Below are 27,018 nucleotides of genomic sequence, written 5' to 3'. Positions count from 1 at the left end.
TCCTCTTTTGCTGACTTTTCCGTTTGATTTCACACCCGCACACACACACAAGCACACACCCAAGCCCAGCTCAATGGCTTTGCAGATATAAAAGCTCACTGTAGCATATTTGTACCTTATTTATTTTGTTCGCATAATTTATTAATGTTGCGCATACTTTTTGCTTTTGCTTTCGCTCTTTCGATTTTTTGCCAGTCTCCCATGGATTTTGATGCTGCGCATTGCTTAAATAAATGGGGTATATTGTCAATGTGCAATTTATGAAACAAATTGTGTGGGGTTTGATTTAATGAGACTCGGTAAAAGCGAAGCGTTTATCACACACTTTAGATGACAGTCAAGTAAAGTTTGAGAGTGTGAGGAAAATAAGTTTAGTGTTGATTGAAGATATTCTTATCTATCTTATATTTCATAAAATTGAATTTCAAAGGTGCTTCCGTTCAATGATTTCTATATTAGTTTTAAATCTGTTACAAATTTATGAATTTCTTGGTCTTACCTATATTTACTATTTGTTATCCTTATCTAGCATATTACTAAATAGAATTTCATTTAAAAAGAGCCGTCATTCAATGCCTTAATTATTGATTCTAAATCTTGTATACAATTAAGGAATTATGATTTTATCTTGATTTTATGGATTAAAATAAAGTATGCAGAGTCTTTTTAATTGACAGTTGTTATTTATAAAATGACACAAAAACTTGTACTAATGTGCTTTACATTACTTTAACGTTATCTGATCTCTTGCCAGATGTTCAATTACATTAATTTAAAATAACAGTGTTAGATATAGGATATCGTAAAGTCGTGTCGTCTGGCAGTATTGCTTTCTGTAGGCATTCCTGGAAATATGATGCCAAAAACGTTAACAATGTTGCGCCAGCAAAGCTTACACTGACGCCATTTATTGACAAAAAACGGCGACGCGAGAGTGTGTGTTGAAGCCTCATTTGATGAAGTGGCAGAAAAAATCAGAATTTGATACTTATGACAAGCATTACATGTTGCCAAATATAGAACTTGACTGATGAATTGCTTGAACAGTCAAGAAGCGACGACAACAACGACGACGACGACAACAAACAGCAGCAATCGCATAATAAAAACGCACTGGAATTTCGATTAGCCAACAAACTAATTAAATTCTTGGTGCTGCGGCTAATTAGCCAAGTTTTTGCTGTTGTCTCTCTTAAGCAATTTGAACTATGCAAAGTTAAGAATGCTTTTATATAAACACGAGTACGATTCTGGCATTTGGCATATTGTAGACTCAAAGTTGAGCACTTAGACACGCATTGAAATAAAATAAATAAAATTAGAAGAATCGCAGAATCGCGTCGCTTGAAAGGACTTGGCAGGACTTGCCACAGTCGTTGCTTTGCGTAGCCTTGCTTTGCCTTACTTTCGCTGCCATTTGCCAGATAGAAAGCCAATTTTATGACTCAACTTAAATAGGCACTTTACTTTAGTCTTAATGCCTTTTTATGTGCGCCTCCTCCACGCGCAGTTAGTGGCCCTTTTGTGAAGTCTGCCAGCTGTTTACTAGAAGAGAGAGCGAGAGGATGTGGCATTAATGATTGTTAAGAACGCAGCTCGGTGACGCTTTATTGGAAAATAAATGGCAAATAGTCGCTAGTTGCAAGTTGCCGCCACCGCCACCGCCGCGTAGAACACTTATCTGATTTTACACTTGTACTTGACGTCGAGGCCGAGACCGAGTCGAGATAGAATCCTGGATCTGACATCTGGAATACACTGGATACTCTCGGGTGGTCGGAACCATTGTTCAACTTGACTGTTGGCTGTTAATGTTAACGTCCTATAAAAATTATGACAGTCGCAAAGTTAAACGCTCTGGCGTCCATTTTTGTGTACGTGTGGGCGTGCCCCAATTAAATGTTGCCTCATCTCTCCATGGATTGTTACAGTTACTGTTTTGTTGGTGGAGTTGTTGCCAGTTCATGGCCAGAGGCCAGTTGACGCATTTACACAAAATTACCGCCAAGTGTCAAATGCAAACATTTAGCTTGAACAATATTTGCAATAAAAACAACTTGGCGAGTTTTCGCCGCTGCTACTGGAAAACTTCTTTGGCCGCCGCCGCGTTTCATAGAACTTTTCCCGTAATGAACAGCAGCTCGAAAACTCGAAAACTTGGCAACAACAACGGCAACAGCAACAGCCTTGGCAACGGCAGCGACAAGAGCCATCCTTTTTGTTTCCGTTAGCAGAATGCGAATGCTCATTTTGTTCCAAAACCAAAATTTTCAAATTTTGCGTTGCAAAATTGAAAACCAAATACCGCGGGAAATAGACAGAGAAAGCTGGCGATAGACAGAGTTTAAAAGTGAGATAGCATTAGGAAGGAGAAAAGGCAACAGCAACATATTCAGCGTACGAACTAATTGATAAATTTTAAGCATTTAATTAAAACTTTTCAATTTGCAGCTCAACTAAGCAACTTGCGGGCCATTGTCGCAAATTTGTTGAACGAAAAATTTGTGTCAATTGTTTGCTGCATGCTTTAAATTACAGCGCTGACCGCAAATTTAGTTAACAGCGACAAAAAAATTATGTGCAGCAAATTAGAGACAAGAGGAAGACAGAAAAGCAAAGAACGAAACGGAAATGTACATGACATACTATATATTTTCACAATGCTCTATCTAAGGGTATATCGATATACTAGGGAGATAAATATAGATATAGACAAATATAAATGTAGAAATATGGAAATATTAAAAATATAGAAATATCGACATATGTATATAAATATGGAAATATAAAAATGTAATTATATATAAAAAAAAATAGAAAATATAGTATTATAGAAATATAGATATATATAAATATAGAAATATTGAAACATGGCGATACGGGAATATAGAAATATTGAAATATGGCAATATGGAAACATGTTAGCAATATAAAAATATAAATATATACTAATATAGAGAACTCCAGCTTAAACAAATAGTTCATTTTGAAACTCTCTTGTATTTAATTAGATTTTTTATTGGATTACATGAAAAACGAACTCGAACGTAATTAATGTGAGCATCTAAATGCATCTGCAGATAAATTAAGCTGTATAATTTACATTTGCTGGCTAGCAAACACACAATCAAATTAGAGATGATTTAGTTAATGTTGCAATTGAATAATATTAATAGCATAACATACTAAATGTATTAGTTTTATAATATGGCATTAAATTATTGCTTGTTGAGCATTACACATACGCACTGTTGACACAAACAGACGTATGAATAATCATTTGACATTAAGTTGAGAAAATGTAAGCAAAAAACTTTTGATTAAAATGTCATGAGAGACGCACACACTGTGTTTGCTTGGGTGAGTTGCATTTGCCGTGCTCGGTGAATGTTGCAGCGTTAATAATCAGCAATGCACACACACACAAGCGGAGTAGAAAATGGAAATTGTTGTTGTCTTTGGTGCAAAATGTTTGCGGCATAATGCGCGCCTTTGCCATTTTGTTGTTGTTCTTGCTGTTGGTGTTGCAAGTGCACCTCACTGAGCTGACAATGCGCAGTGCTTGTAAATCCACAACGCGGCAACATAACGAACCACAGCAGCAGCAGCAGTGGCAACTACACCATCACTACCAGCCGCAACACGAATAACAACAACAACAACAGCCACTCGCTGTGAAAAATTCAATTACAAAGTCGCCCAACTGCAGCCGAAGAATGCAAATTTTCTTCTATTTTTCTCTTCTATATTTTCTTTTTTTTGTGCTTTCTATCTGGGATTGGGGCAAATGCAAATGCAAATGCCGCAACAACACAACACACAGCAACAGAGCGAAGCGCAGAATAGAACAGAGCAGACCCAACAAGAGACAGCAGCCAGTTTTGGTGGTGCGTTGCGGTTATATTGCAACAGACCCAACAGTTGTTGTTGTTGTGGTTGTTGTTGTTGTTGTTGCTGGTATTGCTGCTTCACCGAGTTGAGTTGAAGCGAACTATGCGAGGAGAACTGCGAGAAACTGGGAAATATTCGCTGAATTCCGTTCACAGTCACGTGCGAACGTGACAAAACTGCCACGATGATGCGTTTCGGCCGGAATGAGCCAGGACAATGTGAACTTGCATTGTCCTCACGCAGTTGGTTATTTGCTGCCTTTGCTGCTCCTGCTGTTGTGTTGTTGTTGTTGTTGTTGTTGCGCCTTAGTCGGGTCGAGTGAAGAACCGCAAATGCGATATACTCAGACCCATAGTTGGTTGAGAATGCGAGTGTCGGTGGGGGCTGCTAAATTTCTTATTCACAGACAGCAATTTCTGTAGATTCCAACTGCAAATAGATTGACAATTGATGCACTGCCAACTGCGAACAATTGTGTCAACATCAGCAGCTCTATTCACACACTTGATCCCCCGCCTTTCATCTACCATTTGTCTGGCAATATTGACACTTTGCAATTATTATTTTAATTACATTACTTATTTGTTTATCCCATACAAATTGTATGTTTAAATTCAACTTGTAGTATTTGCATGTCTTTCGCCAAGTAAATATTGCAATTTAATAGATCTGTAAACTTTAATTAATAATAGAAAGGTATTTTATGTAAACACGATAACAACACTCAATAGACTTGTAAGCTGCTTAAATCAATTAGAGAAATTTTCGAAAAGCTAAGAGCTTTTATTTACTCGTACTTATTGTAAATTGGAATACGTAAAACATAAATTTCATAAATTAACTACTGGCTGGGAGTGAGAATTGACAGCCCTTGATGATGGCAGTAATTAATGTGAAAGTTATTCCCATATCGATTTTGAATTTCAATTTCAAACAATGGCCAAATACTAAACCTATTTGCTGTAAAGTACTTACACAGGTCTCTCAGGACAACCCAAAAAACACGACAATGCCATTTGCAATGCCATCACGAAAATCAAAATCTCTAATATTCTACACAATTTTGTGGCTTAAGAGTGGGCGAGAGAGAGGGAGAGCGGAAGAGAGAGATTTGGAGGAATGGGTGTTAAATTCGTATGCGTGACCAATTGAAATTTAACATTTGACTTAATTGACTTGCCGGTAAATGCCAATCAAGGCCAAAAAGCAAACCAAATGAAACCAAAACCAAATCCGTTTGCCCAATGCAATTATGTTTAATTGTGAAATATTATTTGGTTTACACAAATTACGCACTGCAAATGAGATTCACCGAAGCACAGACGTGTTATGCGGTTGCTTTAATGGCAAAATGCGCCATGTCCCTTGTTTAGCAGAACCTGAAAATCAACTAAAACAAACCACAGACTTCTAAAGTGTACTCCGACAATCCCTTTCTCTCACTCTCTTTCTCTCTCTCTCTCCGTCTCTCTGTTTTAATATGAAATGAACATATTTTTTGCCTGCGTAAACAGCGAATGATAAAGTACGTACTTATTTAATTAGTATACCCTCATTCGGAGCAACTCGAATTATATAAAACATATGATAATTATAAACTTTAAATAAATTAAATAAATGTTTTTAAATTCCATTTTATTTGTGGATTTAATAAGCGTCCAGCAATTCCAAGAAATTATATGAATCTTATCTTAACACAGCAAAAAGACATTAACTAGCTTCATAAATGATATAAATATTTGTATACTTAAATTTATTTTGAGATTAAAAAGGCGTCAAACAATTGAAAAAAAAATATATATGAAACTTATCTTTAAACAGCAGCAAAGCATTAAATAACTCTATAGGTCAATTGCACTCACAATTATCAGAGCTTATCGCCGAATAATTAAAATCAATTGCGTCATTAATATTTAATTGTATGCGATATGAAATTCAACTGGTTAATTATAGCAAAATGATAAAGCAAGGTGTGGCATATACGCAATATGCATATACCATAAGCAGAGCATTTGATAGTTACTGGGACGCATAGCGCAGTAGATTAAATAGCCGTTGCTGCCATAAATGTGCACTACATGGACAATCTTTATTACCAATATTTGTGCAGATTTAATAAAGTATTTACTGCAAAAAAAAGTGAGCTACTCATTTTGATGTCATTAAAAAGAGTAAATTAACTTCGGTCAGCAAATAACACAAGAAAAATGTTAATATACATTAATGTTTTTTGTGTTATTTGTGCTTTGTTTTATTTTCTAACAACACGTGTGTCAACAATTTCCAGAAATACGTGTAATAAACAAGACAATATTTACATATTTATCCTCTTTTTTGTTGTTGTTGGTACGAGAAAGACAACAAATTTGATGAAAATTATGCGCAGATTTTTGGGCAAATAAGTACAAGTGAGATTGCTCAAGGCCAAAGCAACATCAACAGCACCAGCATCAGCTGAGAGGAGGAAGGCAGGCTGGATGCAGGGGTTAGCGCATCATAATAACGTTATATAGGAGCCTTAATTAGCTGTGTCATTTTATGCAAATGGGTGGTGAGGGGCGAGCAATAGGACGGAGGCTGTGCGAGTATTCAGCAGAGCTGTTCTGCTCGCCTGCTGCTAATGAAAATCCCAATGAAAAGATATTACGATATTACGTATACGCAACGCTTATGCGCATTCAAATTAATTGACTTCATGCTGTTATTGTTTATCCGTCGACAGACAGCGCATATATTAACACATTTTAAAATGTGCTCTTCCCTTTCTCTCTCTATCTCTCTTGCAGGCGGCACTGTGGCAGCCACAACAGCACCAGCAACAGCCGCAGCAACAGCGTCAGAAGAAGCATCCGCAATGGCAACAGCCACAACAATGGCGCCAGGACAACAAGAGCACAGCGCGACATCGTCGTTGTCGTTGTCGTCAGGCAGCCAAAGTGAGGCATTACAGCGGCATATAAATCAAAATTTAATTATGTCACAAGCGCTTGGGCTCGGCTCGAGCTTTGCCGCCGCCTCGGCGGCCGCACTGACAGCGCCCGAACAACGCTCGACAGCCTCCTTGCAGTCGTCATCGTTATCTAGTGGTGGCAGTGGAAGTAGTGCTAGTGGCAGCAGCATAACGAGCTTCGATTCCAACAATTTGATCGATGACAAACGGCAGCACCAGCAGCCACATCACGAGCTGCCTCAGCTGCATCACCAGCAGCAGCAGCAGCAACAGCATTCGCGAATTCAAGCCAAAGACACAGCTGGCCCGTATCCAATACCTGTGCACGTCGAGAACCATTTGGAGGCGACGCATGGCATCGATGGCGCGGATAATGTGTTCGGCACGCCCATGTACTTTGGCACTGAGAACTCAACCGTGGTGACGACACAGATTGGCGCCACAGCGCACGTTCCCTGCACGGTGCATCACATTGGCGAGGGTGTGGTAAGTAAACACATGCCATTCACTGCTGAGGTGTATATTACTCTGTCCCTCTCTCTCTCTCTCTCTGTCTCTTGATTGAGTCACTCCAGCCACCATTTGCCCATTGTTTTAATATTTTATTTAAAATCAATTCATCAGCTGCTTTGTTTGATTTGTGGCCAACTGTCGAGCACACCAAGCTTCAGTCTCTCGATTCTCTGTTTCCCACTTGTAGTCGATTCATCTCAGTTCCTGCTCTGTCGTTTACCTCAGCGCCTGGCGAATAAATTAATAAAGTGTCATTCAGATTGGCAAATAGATCGCATTTGGCTTTTTAATTGAAAATGAAATCTATAAAGATTGAGCGAGCAATAAAGAAAAATAGAGTTTGTATATATAGTATAATATAATTGCAATTTTTATTATGCGGAAATATTAAAATTTAACAAACACGAATTTCGGATGCCTTTTTAGCAAATGTTTATTTGAAAGCAACGTATTTATTTTATTTCCATTAATATACAACATTCTCTCTTGAGTGCAGTGTGGTCTCTTTAATTAAAAGTAAACCAATTTCATTCCAAAGTTGACATCAATTTCTGAGCAAAGTCTTCTTTAATTGCAAATAACAGCACGAAAATTCATTCAATGTGAAGTTCAAGTTTATTTACCACTTCCAAGTGCTGCTTCTCTCACATACAATTTGCTGAAAGTTAATTAAATTTTTTGCTCAATGAGTGCACTCTAGTGTGTTATCGTAACTATATAGAGCGTTTGGCAAAGCTAATATTATGCTAGACAGAGCCAGGTGAGGGAAGAGACAAGAGGACTAGAGTTTGATGAGAATCCTTTTGCCATTTGCCAGCTGCAAAACAAATTACACCTTAAGGTAATGCACATTAACTACAAATAATCGAGTAGATGACATAAGAGCAAGAGGTTTACAGAGATAGAGAGAGAGAGAGAGAGAGAGAGAAAGAGAGCAGAAAAGAGATGAGCGGGAGGCGGATTGGCATTGCAAGGCCTCAAGTGTTATTAATTTTCCGCTTGTCTAGAGTTATTACTCATACGCAGCGTCTGCCGCACGCACGACTCGAATATTTGTATACGAGACCCAGACGTTGTTCTGGGAATTCTCTGGGCCTCCTCATATGTGTTTATGTCTTGTCATGCTGGACACGATTATGACCGTGTCTTGTCCGCCCAGTCTTCCTGCTCTCGATGCGTGTGTGCGTGTCTGGTTTAAATTGACGATTTCATAATTGTGCCTTCAAGTGTGCAGAAGTTAATAAGCACTTAAGCGCCTGTAGGCCTTTGCTGGTTTTGGTCGTCCTATAGGCTCGTAACTCCGTTCATCGTTTCAAGCCACACAACAGTGCGGCCTTTTGGGCAACACTCGACAAAGTGTGTTAATACGCTCTCTGCGCTGCTGTGTGCGAGTGTGTTTGGTTAGCCAGTTTGCACTCCACTTCAGCAGCACAATCCCAGCCCAGCACAAACCCAACTCGAGCTCGTGCTCAAGTGTCTTTGGGGTTGGCTGAACTGAAGTTGGCCCTAGTGTCAGCAGTTGCTTAATAAGTCAGCAGTTAGTTGAGATTCCTAATGACCCTCAAATGCATTGCACACTCTGCTGTGTGTGTGCGTGGCAATTGCAGTTGATGATATTGCTTCTGGGGGTTTATTTACTTATAGAGAAGATATTGCTAGATACTTGCTAGAGCAATGAGGCGTGAGCATTGTGCAATGCTGATGAAATTCATTAGCGAAAATATGCATAGCATACTTTGAGGCGACAAAATGGCACATTACACATACGCCACGTAATTCCCAAACATTCAAATTAGAAACACACGCTAAGCAAATTTCACAGATAACTACGCACACACACCGAACGCAATCATTACAGTTATCGGTTCGGGTTTTGCCATTCACACACCGTGTTCGCAGCCTTGATTTTGCCATTTTACACTGTCGCTTGTGTCGACAGTTGCGTATTGATATAAATGCATTTACATATTGTTGCATTTTCCTATGCATTCTCATTTATATACGCTTTCGTGCGTTGTTTCACACACTTCTCCACACCTGCTGCCTGCATTGCATTAATAACGACTGAAATTTATGAACAGGCATTAAGTGCTCGACAGTAAAATGCAAATGTAGTATGCTAAAAGGAAGTTAAATGAATAGAAAACTTGTATGCACATGAAGATACATATATTGATATTAAAGGCAACTCCATTTCAAGTAAAAATTTTAACTCTGCCATCTAAAAAAAATCTGTGAAACGAGCTTTGAGCGCTTTAAGTAGCAACTCAGCAATAACTTTCCTCTTTGTTTCATCGAGGAAATCAGCTAGTCGAGTTCATTTAACTAATGCATTGCTGTTTTTTGAGAGCTCTTTGCTCTATTGTCTTGGGCTCGGCAAAGGTTTGCGCCCCTTTGACTTTGCTTTGGGTTTCATGTTTGTTTGTTTGTTGCACCCCGAAATGAAGACTCTTTTAGGGGTTGCTGCCAACTCTAAACATTTCCGCGCATTTTCCAGCCCCTTGCCCGTTATTGTTGTTGCTCTTGGTATTGTCGTAAATTTTGTTCAGCTTCAGACGACAATAAAATGCAGGAAACATTAAATAAATGAATTGCTTCCGCGAGAAGAAAATGTGCGCCTTTTGTTTCAACCATTTTGCTGCAATTTTAATTTTAGTCGCGCCGTGATTTTCCACTAACTCACCCCCCGCAAGACAAATTTGTAAATTGTTATTGCCGCACAAATAAATTGTTTGCCGCTTTTAGTCTGATTTCTTCTAAATTGATTTGCGTCTTTAAAAGCTTTTAAATTTTGCTTTTTAAATTAATATCAGTTTTCACAAAGAATTCTTTCAATTAAAAATGGAAGTCGCTTTATTATCAGATTTTAAATGCAATTAAGTTATTAAGTTTGCAATTGGCATGACATACAATGCTTTTGCAGTTCAACACGCAATAAAACAAATCTGCGATAGTCAAAGACAGCAGTAGCAGCAGCTGCAGCTGCATATGCAACAGCAACAGCAAATATCAGTAAATTTTGGAGCAAATTTAAAGCACATAAATCAAATTGCAGTCATGTGCACAGCAAAAACAAAGCAGCATGCTCAAAATGTTATGTGCTGCTGCACAGAAAGAGGCAGAGCGAGAGAACGAGATTGGAGGCGAGAAGAGTGGGAGAAAAAGAGTATAAGAGAGAGAGAGAGAGAGGCAAAACCCAGTGGAAATTAGAAATTACGACACATTTTGGCCAGACAGAGTCGACATTAAAATATGTCATTAGAGAATTAGTCCATTTCAGTGTGTGAGTGCAGCTTAAATGGCATTTAAAATAAACTAAGCAAATACACATACGTCGTATACGTAACGTCCGTCGTGTATGCTCTGTGCCGTATAACGTTTACGTAGCTCGGTCGGTCTCGTCTAAGCTGAGCAAATACGTGAACGCTGTCAGCTATCAAGCGTGCTGCTGCCTTTAGCATTTACTTTGACCGAGTTACCAACCGGTTACCAGCCTCTCCACCTCTTTCTCTGTTACTCTTTGTCGCCCCGTCACTTGGTACATATAAATTGAACTAAATCAGCAGCTACAACAAATGTAGCAACAGAATGGGGCAAGCAGCAGCATCATCAGCAGTTGCAACTAAAAATTGTTTGTGTATATTCGTGTGTGTGTGTGTGTGTGTGTGTTGTGTGCGGCATCCTGTGCGACTTGAGCACTTAATTACTTGCTAGATAAATTGTCGTTTTTAATGTCTAGACTTCTAGATATTTTCATAGAGAAAAGTGGCAGTAATTAAATGTGCTCACAGCATGACATAAAGTTGCAGCAATAGCAAATGCCAAAAGCAGCAGCTTTAATTCGAAAAAGTAGAAAGCAAAAATGTCAAAGAGCATTACATTTGGAAAACGTAATTTATACCCTGTAGCTAAGGCACAAGAGCTTAAGAGAATATTCTTTAATTGAATGTGGAAAGTGAGTTTATTATTCAGCGGCTATTATTATGAAAGCCTGGATACATGTACTATATATATTATTTTAATGTTACTAACAAATTAAAGCAAAATAATAAAAAATATTAATTAATTGATGGTATTGTGTAATAAATGGTATCAAATTAAATTTACCCTTTACTAGTAAATATCGACTAACAAACGGTTTGTTTTTTAACATTTTCAATAATTTATAAGAAAATTTAATAACGATTAAACTTAAAGCTAGGTGCAGCGTAACTTGCAGTCACTCATTTATTTCTCTGTTAAATATATCCAGATTAGCTTAAGAAAATATAATTATATTTCAGCTAAAGGTGAATCTTGACTAGCCTAGACAAGCAAGCCGCTTCTTCTCTTTCTTCTTTTCTGCACATACACATACCCATCACACTCACACACACCCAACTCATTCAAGAGTGCAAATATTTTCCAAGCAACTTGCAGATAAAAATGCCGAAATTGGTATTTTATGAAAATTAACGCTCAAGGGTTTCCTCTCTTGCTCAACTTGGTTGGGTGACTGTCGCCTGGATTTGCTGGTTAGCCCGCAGTTAGATAAGTCGTTAAGATAAAAAAAGGTTACGCAAATATTTAAGCCCCAGCCCTGGCACACATTCACTCTCCTTCTCTCCCTTCTCATCGTCTCTATCTCTATCTCTCTATGCACAATAACTTGTCTGTGTTTGCTTGTTAGAATTTTAAAAGTTTAAGATCAGATATGACAGTAAATGGCATTGTCCAAGGCACAAACCGAAAACAGTAATAACAATTTAGAAAGAGCTGCTAGATTCGAAAAGACTGGCCAAATACCCTGTAGAGCTGGCAAGCAAAATTCGCAGAAAAAAAATCGGTAAAATCAAAGTCAATTGCGGTAATGAAGAATTCTAGGAAAACTTCAAGTTTTAATTTGAATTTGTACTTCCACATAACACGAATACATTTACATGGAATTTAATTTAATTACATTGAAAATAACGTTTAATTCTAAAAATAGCTTTGATTCTGTCTTTGCACAAATATGTTATATAAAATATAATTATATGGAATCCTTTCATTGTTCCCAGCTTATAAATTTGTTACAAACTTTATGTACAATAATTTAGAAATGAATTTCATGTTGTAAAAGCGGAAATTAATTTTGCCACTTAAATGTTTCAACTTTGCGCGACTGCAAACTGTATCACATCCTTCTTTTCACATTCATTCTATGCAGGATATACGAAACAAGCATACATTGATGAGGGTTGCCACTAAATTTGCCACATTTGCTGCTGTTGCTGTTGGGAATATCTAAACACCAGTTTAACTGGATATTCTACAAGATAGAACAAGAGTTCGCGTTTTTAATCAAAACAAGCACATAATTTTGTGCCTAATAATTTGTATTTATTTAGACAACAACGGGGCAAAAAATAAAATAGAATTTCGTCTAGAGCAAGCAATTGTTTTTCTGGCTCCGTTTTCCTTTAGTTGTCCATAAATTATTGTTATTATTTTTCGTGCACATGAATTACGTTTTATATGCATGCCGAGAGGCGCAGAAAGAGAAAGAGAAATAGGCCATATAATAATGCTATATACCCTTACAGTCACATATATATTCTGTATATATTTGTATGCGAGTATTTTGTACCATTTTTATTTGAAGTTTGTTTATTGTTGCGTCGAGTTTTGCTTCAGGCTGTTGTTGTTATTCTTGTGGCTATTGTTGCCTGTTTTTATTGCTCACATTTTTGTTCTGTGCCAGCTTTAAGGCACACTTGCACTCATGTGACACACACACACACACACACTAGCACAAACAAATACACATCTTGTGAGACCAACAATAAGGTCTGCAACATGCCTCCGACGACGATGACTTCTTCGTCAGTGAAAAAACACAAAATTATAAATTATATAATATTTGTACTGCTTGCCATTTGACTGGGCGAAGTCACCACAGTCTCTGCCATATGTTTGCTCCCACTGGCATTGCCTGTTATTGTTCCAAGTGACCTCCAAGTTTTGCCCAGTGTGTGTGTCTCTTACATAATGCCATAACTTTTAAATAAGACATACTAAATCAGCTGCAGTCTTAAAATGATTTCGAATTTTCAAATGCTTAAAGCATAAATGCAAGAAAGTTCCGAAAATACTGATATAATGTCAGCTATATATTTTCATCTGAATGCTTAATCTCATATGTTATCTCAGAAATATATGAAGATTTATCAGAAGCTTGGTTTTTGCATTGCTTTCGAATAAATTATTAAAGTGCAGTTCAGACTCTAGAATACTCATTTCTAATTCAAAGCAGTTGGAAATGTTCATATATAAAATCTTGGTGCTTCAACTTAGAGAACTTCAAATTTATCATTCAATAATGAAATTACAAGTAATTTATATTTACGTTATACATTTGCCAACAATAAAAACTTTTGTTTAGAGTAGTATTTAGTATCTTAGATAGCTTCTTTATTCATTAAAATGTGATTTCATGAACTATTCTCAACTGCTTCAAGTGCTCATGCATGGAAATTAAGCAGCCCATTTTCTGTGTTTAAGTTTTGTTTTTATGCATTTTCAAGTGTTCATTAAAATGTTTGTTGTTGATAATGAAGGCGAGTCCAAAAGCAGCGCCTGCTTTACATAATATAATATAATTTGTAATTCCCAACTGTTTGCTATATACGCAGCCAAATATACTCGCATCGTAGTAGGCATTGAGTGAGCCATCTTGTTGGTTAGACCAAAAGTTTCTAACAAGCAATTAGCCTGGATTCTCTAGTCTCTTGATTGTGTGCTGCAACGCTTGCATTTCATCATAAAGCATGTAACTTCAGGAATTTGTCGAGTCTTGAGCTGGCAATTAAATGGCTAAAACTTGGATGCCAGCAACCACATTGTCAGCTCACATCCTTTGTGTGTGTGTTTTGGATGCGCTCTCTGGTGTCTGGTCTCTGGGTTTATACAGCATTAACTAAGCATCAGCCACTTAGCCTTTTTCTGTGTGGATGAAGGCGTGGCCAACGCAGACCGAAAAGTAAATGTTGCTCGAAATTGCCATAAACCTTTTTAATGAATACAAATCATTATCACTTTGTTCACTAGCATCCCTCAACCGTAATTACACCAAGTGAGGGACGGTCTCGCAGTTTGTCAGCTAATAAGGCATTCCTTCGCTGGCCAAGACACACAACTTGATAAAGGCTCGAGAATCAGGCTGAGGCTGATGTTGTTGATGTTGATGCTTGAAGCTGCTCGCCCGCAGTGAGTAAATGAGTGAATGAGTGAATCTTTTGTTCTGGCCTGTCGTTGCCTGTCACAATGTTTATTAAAACAAATGCTACAACAAAAGGCAACAATTTTTGACCCAGATTTTCATTCACTTGTGCGGCTGTGTGTGTGTGTGTGTGTGCGAGTGTTTGTGTGTGGGCTAAATGGCTTCATCATTTCTATAAAGTTCAGTGTGTTTTGCGACAAAAGCCGTCAGGGTAGAGCTGAAACAATTAAGCATCGCTGCAAGTTTTCATGATGTGGGTCCCAGTTGGAACTGAGACTGAGCAGGCTGGTGTGGCAAAGGTGAAGGTTCAATGCCGACAAATAAATTAAGAAAGCCTCAGCCTCCGTCCATGCATCCCTTCTTCCCTTTTTCACCCAGCATCAACCTCAGAGGCCGCAAACAAAAGTTGAGAAATGTTTTGCGCTGTGTTGCATTTAAATTTTAATTATTTTAATTGCAATGCAATTACGATGACTACAACAATTATTGTTGAGCATAAATAAGCGACCAAAGGAAATGGAAAAACATAATGAAGAGGAGAAGAGTCTAAAGGGACAGATAGCGTGTAAAGTGTTAAGGGTCACACCACATTTAATTGATTTATGCATGTACTCGTAGAACAATACAGTTTCTTTTACTTTGCACACTTTTATTGTAATGCGCGCTCTTTGTGCCGTTCATCATGCTACCCTAAATCCCAAATCATTGCAGCCCTCAGGCACTCATAACTCACACTCAAGCCATGCCAAACCGTTCACATCACATCTCGCAGTTAATGGGCTGACAGCTGCGCTGAAAAGTAGGCTATGATAATTTACATTTTCAAGTTTCGGCCCTTTTTATTGAGCAGCGCAAAAATATGTGTACATATTTAATGGCGACCTTCGTTTTTAATTAGACAGGCTAATTTGCGGTACAATTAGCAAATGCTCAGTGTTTAATTATGCATTAATTGCATTTAATGCGCACTTCCGCTCAAATAATAATGAATAATGCGCAAAGTTCATTCGAAGGCTGTCAAATTGCACCGAGCATGAGTATTTTCCCCAAGCAAGATTTTCGCGCTTCAAATCATTTATTAATTCACAAGCACACAGCGCGCCAATTCCCTTTAGATACGTAACACAATGCAAAAGGAAGAAAAATACAAAACAATAAGCAGATTCGTTTGGTTGAACTTGAAAAAGACGCACAAAGTTGGAATTTACCCAAAAAGTTGTAGCTGGAGGAAAGTTTTCTGCTTGGTTTTTTTGCTGTTTTTATGGCACGGTTGTTGACCCAATTTTGGGGCAATAGTTTGTTATGGATATGCGAGCACTTGAATGCCCATTTACACACACACACACATACACACATTTAGTTAGTGCTCATGTACAGTCGCTGCAAAATATTTTCGTTCATTTGTGCAACAATGGCAATTTTCGACGAAGACCAGGGACAGAACTGCTGCAGCATTGCCGAGCACAACAAAATAGTTATCAACATGCGCACACAAACACATATGCAATAAACACACACTCACACACACATACACATATCGCACACAGTGCGCACTAAATTGAGCGTATTTGTGTGCAAAGTTTTTTACACTTAAAACTCCGCAAAAAACTTGTGTATATGTGTATACAGAAACATGTGTGTTGTGCTGTGTGTGTGTGCTATTGGAATGGCTGCCAAAAAGCAGCATCTAAATAGAATTTTATTAAAATCGCTTGTTAAAAACTTTTTGCTGTTTTTTATGGTTAAAAGAGTTGTTGCCAATTTTTACCTTCGCTTTGGCTGGTTTTGTTGTTTGACCGTTTGCTACGGCTTGTGGCAACGGAAATTGGTTAGACAGAGCGAAATAAAGCATACAAAATGCTCGTCAATAACATGCAACAACACCACCAGCAACAACAACAACAACAACAATGGCAACAAAAGGCAATCTAAAGTTTGTAGTGCAGAAACAACAAAATGCGTATTGTAAAACTCTCTGCAAATCGGTTTGTGTATCGAGTGTGAGTGTGTGCGCGTGTGTGTTTTGTTTGTATGCCGCGGCATGGCCCCGCCCACTTTGAACGCCCAATTCACCTGCAGTTAGACAGTTTGCATATGTGCCCAGCTGTCGAAAGATGGCAAGCTGATAAGCGCCAACTCTCCTTCTTTCCACTTCTTTTACCTTTGCCGCCGCATAAAAAAGCGCAGACAAATCGCAGCGCAAATAAGTATGCCAAATTCTTTTTTTTGGTTTGCATTGGCAGAAGTCGGAAGGATTGGCTAGAGGCTCTGCTGTTGGCACTTAGGGGAGGCGAAGCGACAGACAGGACGACAGACAGGACATGTAGTTAGCATAAATTTGCCATAAATTTGCTAACAAGTGATTTGTGGCTGGGGCGAAGCGACGCTGCTATTGGCCATAAATTAAATGTAACTTTTTATTTTGCATCTTTTCTGTTTGGTGTTTAAAACAAGCAGAGAAAAAGGTAAAAATGTAAACAATTATCTGCGCGCTCGCAGCTGCAACACACAAACACAGACACTGACACAGCTTCACGCACTCGAATCGAGGCAGCGGCAAAGTCAACAGACAACCGCAGCAGGCAGCCGCAGGAGGCGCCACGCATGCACACGTGACAGGCGCTGAGATTTATGCGGCATACACACGCACAGCAAATACACACGGACTACTCACTTACACACACACAAACATCACACACACACACACACACACAGACATTCACATGCCATGCAAAGACACTTTGGCAAAGGAATTCGTATGCTTTTGATTAATTGCCGCAACATTTTATATTCGCTTCGTTTTTTTTTCGTTTTTTGATTTTGCTTTTGCTTTGCAGACACATTTTTGCCCGTGATAGCTTCACTTTGGCAAGACTCCACACTCCCTTCTCCTCCCTTCCCCCGTCTGATCACACACACACTCTTTACATGCTACAAGCTCATCCTTTCGCATTCCGCTTTACGGTTTTTGCCATATTTCTCGCTGGCTGCACGGTTCAGGGTTTATTTGCAGACACGTAGCAGTCCCAGTCTCGCAGTCGCAGTCACAGACAGAGAACTCCAGCAATCATAAATACCAAAAAAAAATCATAAAAAAATCAAGAAAAAATAGCTTGTTTGTTGGCCTGCCAAAGACTCTTGTATACACTTTCTTTTAGAACTAAAGTTTATCTTTGACCTACTTCAACTACGTTTTGAAGTGCTTTAATCCAACATCACTCCACACATGAATCATTGGCAGCAAACAAATTAAGACAGCAGCAAAAACAGACAGACATTTGATGTAATTCTTTGATCAAACAACTGCTTAATTTATAAGTTCCTTTTCCTCCCAATGCGTAACACATTGCTTGCATAAATTAAAGTACTCTTTTGCCAGAGCATCTCAGATCTATCCATACATAGATATATCTGCGCAAAAGGTATGTGAGAGCAAAAGAAGACTAGCTTCTGCTGCTGTCCCAGTTTTTGGTTCACATTGAATTTATGCGCAATTTATGCCTCACACTTGTGTTTTACTGTTGCAGATTGTATTGAATAGATATATTGATTTCATAACGTATGCGGGCCAGGCTTCCTCTAACCTTCCTCTAGTCGAAAAAAAAAGAAATCTAGATAATAAATGATTGTCGAGTTGTGCTGCTCTTGTTGTTCAACGATTCAATTGTAAATTTACCAAGGCGTAAAATATTTTTAATATAAATGAACACACGCACACAATAAAGTATAAGTATTTTTCGACAAGAGTCAAGCACAGATTTTCAAGGAATTTATGTAATTCGATTGAGACAACTTGCTTGTAGACAGGCACGTGAAGCATTTAAACAGCAATTGAGCAAGTGATTGCTGCCCAAGTACTATATATTGCTGACGATTTAACAATTCGCTTTCAACTTAATTTCAACTTTTACTTTCACTTTCGCTTTTGCTTTCACTTTTCCTTTGCTCTTGTCATGTGCGTGTGTCAATATTTGCGCTGCGAGTGAAAGTTGCTACAAAGCTTTTTGCTTGCTTTTCTATTTCATTGCGTGTTTTGCTATTTTTTATACTTCGTTCTTTTTTGGCTGGCAATAAATAAAATTTTCTATCAATTGAAAATTGATTGATACACGCGCGCGTACTTGGAGCAGAGCAGAGTCGAAGAACCAACCAGCAGATTCGTTCGCTGGGCACATCCTTTATGGCCTGGCCAGAAGAACACCATATGAGGCAGCATAACGCTAATAGATGTGGGCGTTCATCTGTGTGTGTGAGTAAGTGTGTGAGTCTCCGACTGTGTGTGTGTGTGTGTGCGTAGGTGATGCTTGGCAAACGTAGCATAGACGATGTCGAAATCGAAATGATTAATGGTCATTTGAGATTAGCTAAAGTCGATACACAAGCGAAAGTGAGATGGCAAATGGAAGGAGGGGCGGGGAGTTATGGGCGTGGCATTTTGGGCTCAACATGTTTGTTGTGCTGCTGCTGCTGTGTGCGTTTGTTTGCCTGTCTATTTACAGTTAAGCAGCCAATTTGAACTTTGAACCGTGGATCAATCAATCTGCTATTATGTTTATTATACTTTGTCCTGCTGCTGCTGCCGCTCGCATTGTTATTGCTGCTTACAAGTAATTGCTTTTTGATTTTTTTCCTCCTTTTTTCCACGTTTTTTTCAGTTTATTTTTATAGGCTATGGGCCTTAAGTTGTATCTGCGTTTTTTCATTTGTTGTAGTTGTTGTTGCTCTTTTTGAAAAATTGCAACATCATCGTGTTGTCGTTGTCGTCGTTGGAGTAGCAAATGGATTGATGAATTGACAAACATTTGTAGAGGACGAACGTTGGCACGCACGAATGGCCAATGCGGCGTTCTGCTCTGGCCATATGTTAAACATTTGCAGCTTTAGCAGGACTAATGTCCTGGGCAAGTGCGAGAGAGAGAGAGAGAGAGAGGGTGAACGTTGCGTTGCTATTTGACTAATGGCGCCGCATTTGCGCCCTTTGGCCTCTATCCTCTATTTTCCATTTCCTTCGAGTTGCCGTTTCTAACAAACATTTCGCAATTTTTTTTTTTTCGTAGGTATCCTGGATACGCAAAAAGGATTATCATCTGCTTACAGTCGGCTTAACCACCTACAGCAGCGATGAGCGTTTTAGTGCAACGCATTTGAAGCATTCCGAGGTGAGTCGAATTTCCACCTACATTGCGTATACGTAACGTGCTAGCAACTAATGTTTCGTTTGCTTCCTCTAGGACTGGACGCTGCAAATCAAATTTGTGCAACAGCGCGATGCTGGCGTCTACGAGTGTCAAGTGTCCACGCATCCGCCCACCTCGATTTTCTTGCATCTGAGTGTTGTCGGTAAGTTGAAACATCACTTGACTTTTTGCCTCAATTGAGTTGCTGTCTGTCTTTCTGTCTGACTGTCTGCCAGTGTGTATCCAGTCAAATGGTTTCTCCTCTGTTTTTTATGTATAATTTCACGCTTTGATGATTTGCCCATTGAAACTATTTACTTGCTGAAGCAAAAATAAATTGCTGGACAAGCTCTTAAAAAATCTCGACAAACTTCACTTTTGGGGCCAACAGAAAAAACCGAATGAAAAAAAAAACTCAAGTTAAATTGTCAACTCTCTCGCTCCGGCGACTCTGGTCAGGTCAACACAAACGTCTCCACACTCTTTCCCTTAGTTGACATTTTTGGTGCCGTTGCCTTTCGATGCGCTCATGCTGAAATTAGAAATGTCCATATGCCAGTTTGCCCAGAGTTGGCAAGCGAAACAAGTCAAGAAAAATAAAGAGAGATGAAAATGAAAAAAAGGAAAGAAAAACGAAGATGCTGCACCTGCCCAAAATTCTCAAAATGGCAGCGACTCAGCAACTTAGACGTCCTAAGCTCTCAGTCCTCTCTTGTTCTATTTTTGGCCTTGGCCAAAAACGTTAACTGACACACATTATTCTGAATTTAACAAACAATTTACTTTGAATGTGCTGCGCCTAATGGCGTTTTCCTGCACAAAAACAAAAGGCTATATCGCAAAACACACACACGCATCAGATATAAAAAAAAAGTATGTTAGACATTTGGGTAACGCCCCGCATGAATTTGCACAGGCGACACACTTAATCAGATGCGTCCTTTTAACGCAGGATACACGTACATTATGAGGCATATTTAGCAGCTCAGCTAGAGCTGACTTGACAGTATTCATGTGTGACTTGCGCTTAAGAGTAGCTTAAAAGAAGGCTGGACTTTGAATTATTCATTTGCAGTTAAACGTCTGTTGATCAATTCATCATTATTTGGCGTAATTCATTTGCAAAATCTGTTTTTAATAGACACTTGACTGCAGATTACTTAAAAGTAGAAGCATGGAAATAGAAAATAAAAATAAAATTCAACTTTTTGAACTCTCGGTATAAGAAGGTCTTAAATTTGTGAAATTATTTTTGACCAAATTCTACTAACAGCTATGCAAAAAAGTAACTAAAATATAGCAAAATATAAAGAGTTAGGACCTAAATAGTGATTTGGCAAGGATCTGATATGGCGTACAACATGTCGTATACGTAACACGCATATATCAAGTGTCGGCTTTAGTTTATGGCACTTGTGACACGTATTTGCATTTACATTTGATTAAATTTTGAATCTTTCATCTCAACTGCTCTTCCCCCCTCTCTCTCTCACCCCTCGCACACCAAATAATACACACTCGTACACACAACAACAACAACCGACAACGACAACCGATTGTGGCGGGAACGGCAATTCAATTTCCAAAATGTCATTCAATTCGGTTAGAAGCGCGCGCCGAAATATCAGGACCGCCAATACGTTATCTGACGCCGGGCTCAACGCTGCGACTGCAATGCCGTGTGGTGCAGAATACCGAGGCATCTGAATATATATTCTGGTATCACGACAACCGCATGATTAATTATGACATTGATCGGGGCATTAATGTGTCAACTGAACCAGGTGAGTGAATCGCTCTCTCTTTCTCTCTCTCTTTTTCGTACACTCTCTGCATTTATTCACATTGCATTCTTTTGCGTCCATCATCATCCCGTTGCAGACTTTCAATCATCGGAGCTTACAATTCAACGCACCCGTCGCGAGCACTCGGGCAATTTCACCTGCGTGGCCAGCAACACGCAGCCTGCCAGCGTTTTGGTGCACATTTTCAAAGGTGAGTTTACTACATTTATTATCATTACGCGCGCTCACTTTTTATAGCGAATAACACATCTACATATACATATGTATGAATGATGTGTATGCATGCATGGGTATTGTGCTGGCAGCGCTTCAATCAACACGGCTATTAAATTTATTTACATTTCATTTGCTGCCGTTTTATTAAATAAAGCAAATGCACAAATGCAATTCACGCAGCACAACAAAAATTTGCAAATAAAATTAAAGTTTTCAATAAAAGCGCCAGTCAAAGTAAACAACTGCTCGACTAGCTGATGACCTGCTTTAACAGGCATGGATTTTGTATTTATTAACCCTTTAGGTAACATTGTCGTTTTTGTGATAAATAAGTAAGAAAGCTACAGTCGACTGTGCACGACTGTTACATACCCGCTACCCATTTTCAATAAGTGTTATATTGTAGTATTATTCTAAAAAGATACCAAATTAATATACCTATACCCGGTTTAGCTACGGACCTCCATTTGTCTATGCTCTGCTCTGCTCTTCTAGGGCTGGCAGGTTTAACCTACTTTTCTATTTTACCGAAAAATATAAAATTAGAGAAAAGGTTGTTTTTTGGGTATCTGTATACTATCAAGTTCAAAATATACCATAGAATAGAAAAATACAAGATACTAAAAGCTATAATTGGTAGAACTATATACGACTAATTTCAAAATATACCATAGAATAAAAAAAATAACAGATTGTTAAAAAATGCAAGTAACTTTCGACTGCGGAAGCCGTTTTTTGATATATTTTGTAATTTTGTATCTGTTTTTATTCATATTTTTCTTTAGTTTATTTGATTGAATTAACTTTAAGTATTGTCAAATTGCCATATAGTATGTATTTTTATATTATTTGTAAAACAACCTCAACAATTTTATATAATTCCGAAATTTAATTCGGAGTCGAAAGGGTTAACACGTATTCTACACTCTTAAGCACAGCCTTTTCATACAGATGTAAAGGGTATTCTGGTGCTAAATATACACGTGTATACTGTATGCATATTTGTTTTCGCCTATCTGTAACTGTATCTGTGGATTGTAGCTCTTTGGCAGTTCATATATCAAGTGGTGCACAAAAAATAAAGAGAACAATAAAAGTAATTTATGAAAATTACAGAGCCGCAGGCGTGCGGATTAAAAATGCTCGCACCACCCACGTCGAGGCAGGCCATTAAAGTCAGGCAATAAACACTAAACCGCACACACACATACAGATGCGGGCTTAAAAGGAGCAAAGCTCGTAACTTATAAGGCAGCCAACATAAGTTGTGGAGACACTGCAAACGTTCATTAGCATGTGTTGTTGTTGTTGTTGTCTCTGCTACCTGCTAGCTTAATTAATTTTAACACATTTTCTCGTGATATTCATATTGTGTTTTCTTTTTTCTCTTCTCTTCGATTCTCTTGTTGCCTTTTTCATGCATTCAGGCGATAATCCTGCGGCCATGTATCACGGACATGTGGGTGGCTCAACAAAAACGACGCAACGTCAGCTGCACAATCTGATGGTATTAATTGCCATCGGCTATCGGATATTCCACACAAATGTTTATATCAAGATTGTCTAAGTCTAAGACGAGGAAGGTCTCGAACCAATTAACAAAGCTCTGGCGCATTTGTAACTAAATTCATCAACAACAACAACAAAAACAACCAAAATGGAATCAGTAGAATTACGAGTATAAGAAGAGATCCTTTCGCAGCAGATAACATATGTATTATTAACAATGCAAATGAAACTAGGATATCAACTATTCAACTAACTTCGGCGTGTGTGTCAGTGTGCGTGTCTCTTTGTCTGTCTGTGTGTACAACTACTTTTATACATATGTATGTGTGCATGTTTGTAATGTTTTTGATGAAAAGCAAGTGTCACAGGATAATACTACCATAACTACAAACAAATATATCGTATATAGAGACAAAAAACGTATCCCTTGACAGCACTTTTTTCGGGTCTTTCATTTGCTTGCTTGCTTTTTGTATGGAGAGGCATGTCAAACATTTGCCACTGCGCTTTTTCCATTCTTTACCAAACCAAAAACAATCCAAGTTCGTATATTTATAAAAGCATTATAATAAAATACCCAAAAGAAGAAAATCAAAAAAATAAATACATAAATATTTCCTGTGCATTTATTACTTGAAAGTGTATTAAAAAATTCAAAACTAAAAGCGTTAAGAGCTTTTATGTAAGTGATTTTAAGTCAACTTAGCATTAAACATCAACATAAAATACTAGCAATAATATTTAATTATAATCTTAATATACAATCTATATAAATATTTAACTAATTAGAATGCAAATCTAACTAAATCTCTTTTATAAAACAAATTAGTTTTACAATCAAATAATAGAAAGGAAAACTTCACTTCGGTTCCCCGAAGACGGATTATTTCTGCAGTATCAATTGGAATCTATATCTTTAATCACCTACGAGAAGAGTCTAAATATCAAAGACAAACCTCTATTTTTAATTTTTATTACAATTGCATTCTTGACACTTTTACTTCCACTGCAGAAATATTTCTCGAATTTTGTCAACTACAACTTGTAAATAATTTTCTAGTTTTGTTACTAAGCTTAAAATTTAATTTCGATAAATAAAAAGTTCCACTAAATTGTTAAGAAATAAGTTATTGTAAATATATTTTTGTTAACATGTAATAATATAGCAAGAATACAAATGATTAAATAATAAAATAAAAAAGAATCTGAAAAGATAAATAGTGTTAAAAAATAACCAAAAGAAAAAGTAGAAGACTTTTGGCCATACGAAAATGTGTTGGTAATCAAAAGAACAAACAAAAGCAGCAGCAAACGAAACAGAGTAATCAAAATAAACTATTATTTAGCGTAAGCCTAAGATGACAAAAGTTTTTAGTGCTCGTATTTTGGACGAAGGACTAAACTCTGAAGATCGAACTAAGTAACTTCAAGGAATTCTGAAGTTTGCCCTAAAACAATTGCAGTGTAAATAATAATTATAATTGATGTGTACAAGAAATTAAATCGAAAATTCATTCAAGATCGAGAGAAATGAAAAAGGCAAATGGTAAATGAAAAAGGAAAAAATAATATAATATCTAGCGATTAAGTATGTGTAGTTAAATGTAATAAAAATTACAAAAATCAACAAGATGAACAAACAAATAAAACATAATAAAATTATGCAAAACCAATATTTATTGATTTATGAATGCTGCACTGATAGCTCTACCACACCGTCAATCTTTAAGCTCACATTTTGATTAGGTTTGCAGTTTGAAGTGTCTGTCGGGTTTGCAGATTGGCTTATGCACGATGGCCAACAATGGTTCCCGGCTAGACGCGACTGGGTGGGGCGAAACGGAGGAGGAGGAGGCACATTGTTTGCACCGCCAAGCTGCTGTCAACAGGCAGAGCCAATAGCAACGACAACGACAACGGCGTCAGCATCAACAGCAGCAGCATCAGCAGCCATCAACATCAGCAACTGGGGACCAACAAGAGCAACACGAAGTGCAGTTCATTTTTCTTCTTGGTGGCATTTTCTGCCAGAGCATCCTCCTCTTGTCTCTCCCATTGTGTCCTGCTGTAGCTTCAGTTAATAAAACTAAATTGTGTGCTGAGAATGATGACAGCGTGGAGACAACGCCGACGATGACGACGATGACGATGACAATGAACAGCCTGAGCAGCATTCTTATGCTCATGGTGTTGAGACCCAAGATGATGTTGCATACCCTGAGACGAGCGAAGCTTGGCAAACTTGTCATTGATGCTCCAGCACCACAGCTCCTATTCCAAAAGGCACTTGACTCACTTATCGCTCTGTGCTTAGGGCTAAAGTCTAAAGACAAGTTAATAGCAATCGAAGTAATTGCGTTTTAAATTTCTAAGCTAATCAACAAACTGCAAGTTCAAAGTACAGCATTGAAAAGTTTTACCCACAAAAACCATAGAACCAATATGCAGCACTCACAAATAAACTTTTCATATATGCAAAAGACGTCCAAAAAATGTGGGTAGGGCAATGTGTTATACGCATATTCATATCCGGGCCCAAAGGTAAACATTTGTATTAAAGGTAAGAGAATAAAGCAAACATCTTGCGGAAGTACGCCTTTAAGGCAATTTAACTTTGCCAATCGGTACTTCGCTTGAGACAATTTTACAAAAATTACAAAAAATTTTAAATGTTTTCTTCGCCCTGCGAACTGCCCAACAAAACTTGATCTTGAATATGGCATATTAATATTTTCTTAAAAATTATATTAAGCTAATAAAATATTCATCCACAAAATTCTTTACATATTTAAGAGTCTTTGCAGGCACAAAATGAAAGTTTTTGATTTTTACTACGACAAAGAAAAGTCAATTAAAATTGCAATGTGCCAAGAAACAGTCAATAATGAAAATGATACGTTGCCAGTGTGTATTGTGTGTCTTTCTGTATGTCTGTGTTTGCGCAATCTTGAGCTCAAATTAATTGCATTATTTGCGCTGAGCATACAAAATTCCGCATTGACAAACGAAACCGCACAAAATGCTTTGCATTTGCCCAAACCCAGAAAGCCAGAAACCAAAAACCGAAAACCCGAAAGCCAAAAATCAACATGAGATGCAGAAAAGTTGCTGTAAGGCAACAACAACAACAAAGACTACAAAAATTGCACAGGGTATATAAAAAGGGAGAAATCGAGGCGGTAAACGGCAACAGCAGCAGCAGATTGTGGCAAAGTGTTTGTGAATGTGTCAATAGCTCAAAGGCAATTGCAGGCAGCAAAAATAGTTAACAGGAAATAAGACACACACACACACACACACGTTCAGAGGGAGCAAAATCTGGCAACAGTTTAAACACACTTGCACAAACACATACACACACACACAGAGACAAACATGTTGATAATATGTGCATAAGTATTTATCAAAAGCCAAGCACACACAAACTCGTTTTTACTGCAGTTTTGCCGAAGGCAAAAAGCGCAGCTCTTTCTATGCGCCACTGTAGCAGCACTGTAGCAGCAGAAAACTGTGTGTTTGTCCTTTTCAGGCAAGTCCTTTTCATAGCACACATCCTTTGGATCTGGCAGTATTACTGCCAACCCGCCCCGCCTTACTTTCCCTGCCAGCTATGCAAATTCCTTCGTCTATTGACTGCGCGGCATTCATTTATTGAATCTAAGCGGCAAACAAGAACTTGCTACAGTTGAAAGCACGCCACATCAATAATGCAATTTG

At 38.1% G+C, this 27,018-nt stretch overlaps 1 protein-coding gene across 8 annotated transcripts in view; it reads left to right on the top strand.

The window, feature by feature from the left end:
• The window catches only part of LOC133842148 (ecdysone-induced protein 74EF), a 43,174-nt gene extending 18,208 nt beyond the window's left edge, over positions 1–24,966 (top strand). The window contains exons 1-7 of one of the 8 annotated variants that reach the window (XM_062275126.1): positions 6,149–6,442; positions 6,678–7,327; positions 19,652–19,753; positions 19,826–19,934; positions 21,379–21,555; positions 21,653–21,766; positions 23,220–24,965. In XM_062275126.1, the coding sequence (XP_062131110.1) occupies positions 6,430–6,442; positions 6,678–7,327; positions 19,652–19,753; positions 19,826–19,934; positions 21,379–21,555; positions 21,653–21,766; positions 23,220–23,359 (1,305 nt within the window). In that variant the 5' untranslated portion in view covers positions 6,149–6,429 and the 3' untranslated portion in view covers positions 23,360–24,965. Of the gene's footprint in view, positions 1–6,148; positions 6,443–6,677; positions 7,328–7,416; positions 7,664–12,542; positions 12,745–19,651; positions 19,754–19,825; positions 19,935–20,007; positions 20,968–21,378; positions 21,556–21,652; positions 21,767–23,219 lie in introns of those variants that run through there. The other 7 variants (XM_062275127.1, XM_062275125.1, XM_062275124.1 and 4 more) reach the window with 7 other exon arrangements.
• The last annotated feature ends 2,052 nt before the right edge of the window (positions 24,967–27,018 follow it).

The sequence above is a fragment of the Drosophila sulfurigaster genome, chromosome 3 (genome assembly GCF_023558435.1).
Source record: "Drosophila sulfurigaster albostrigata strain 15112-1811.04 chromosome 3, ASM2355843v2, whole genome shotgun sequence".
In the NCBI taxonomy this organism is placed as follows: domain Eukaryota; kingdom Metazoa; phylum Arthropoda; class Insecta; order Diptera; family Drosophilidae; genus Drosophila; species Drosophila sulfurigaster.
This window is presented reverse-complemented; position numbering and strand designations above follow the sequence as displayed.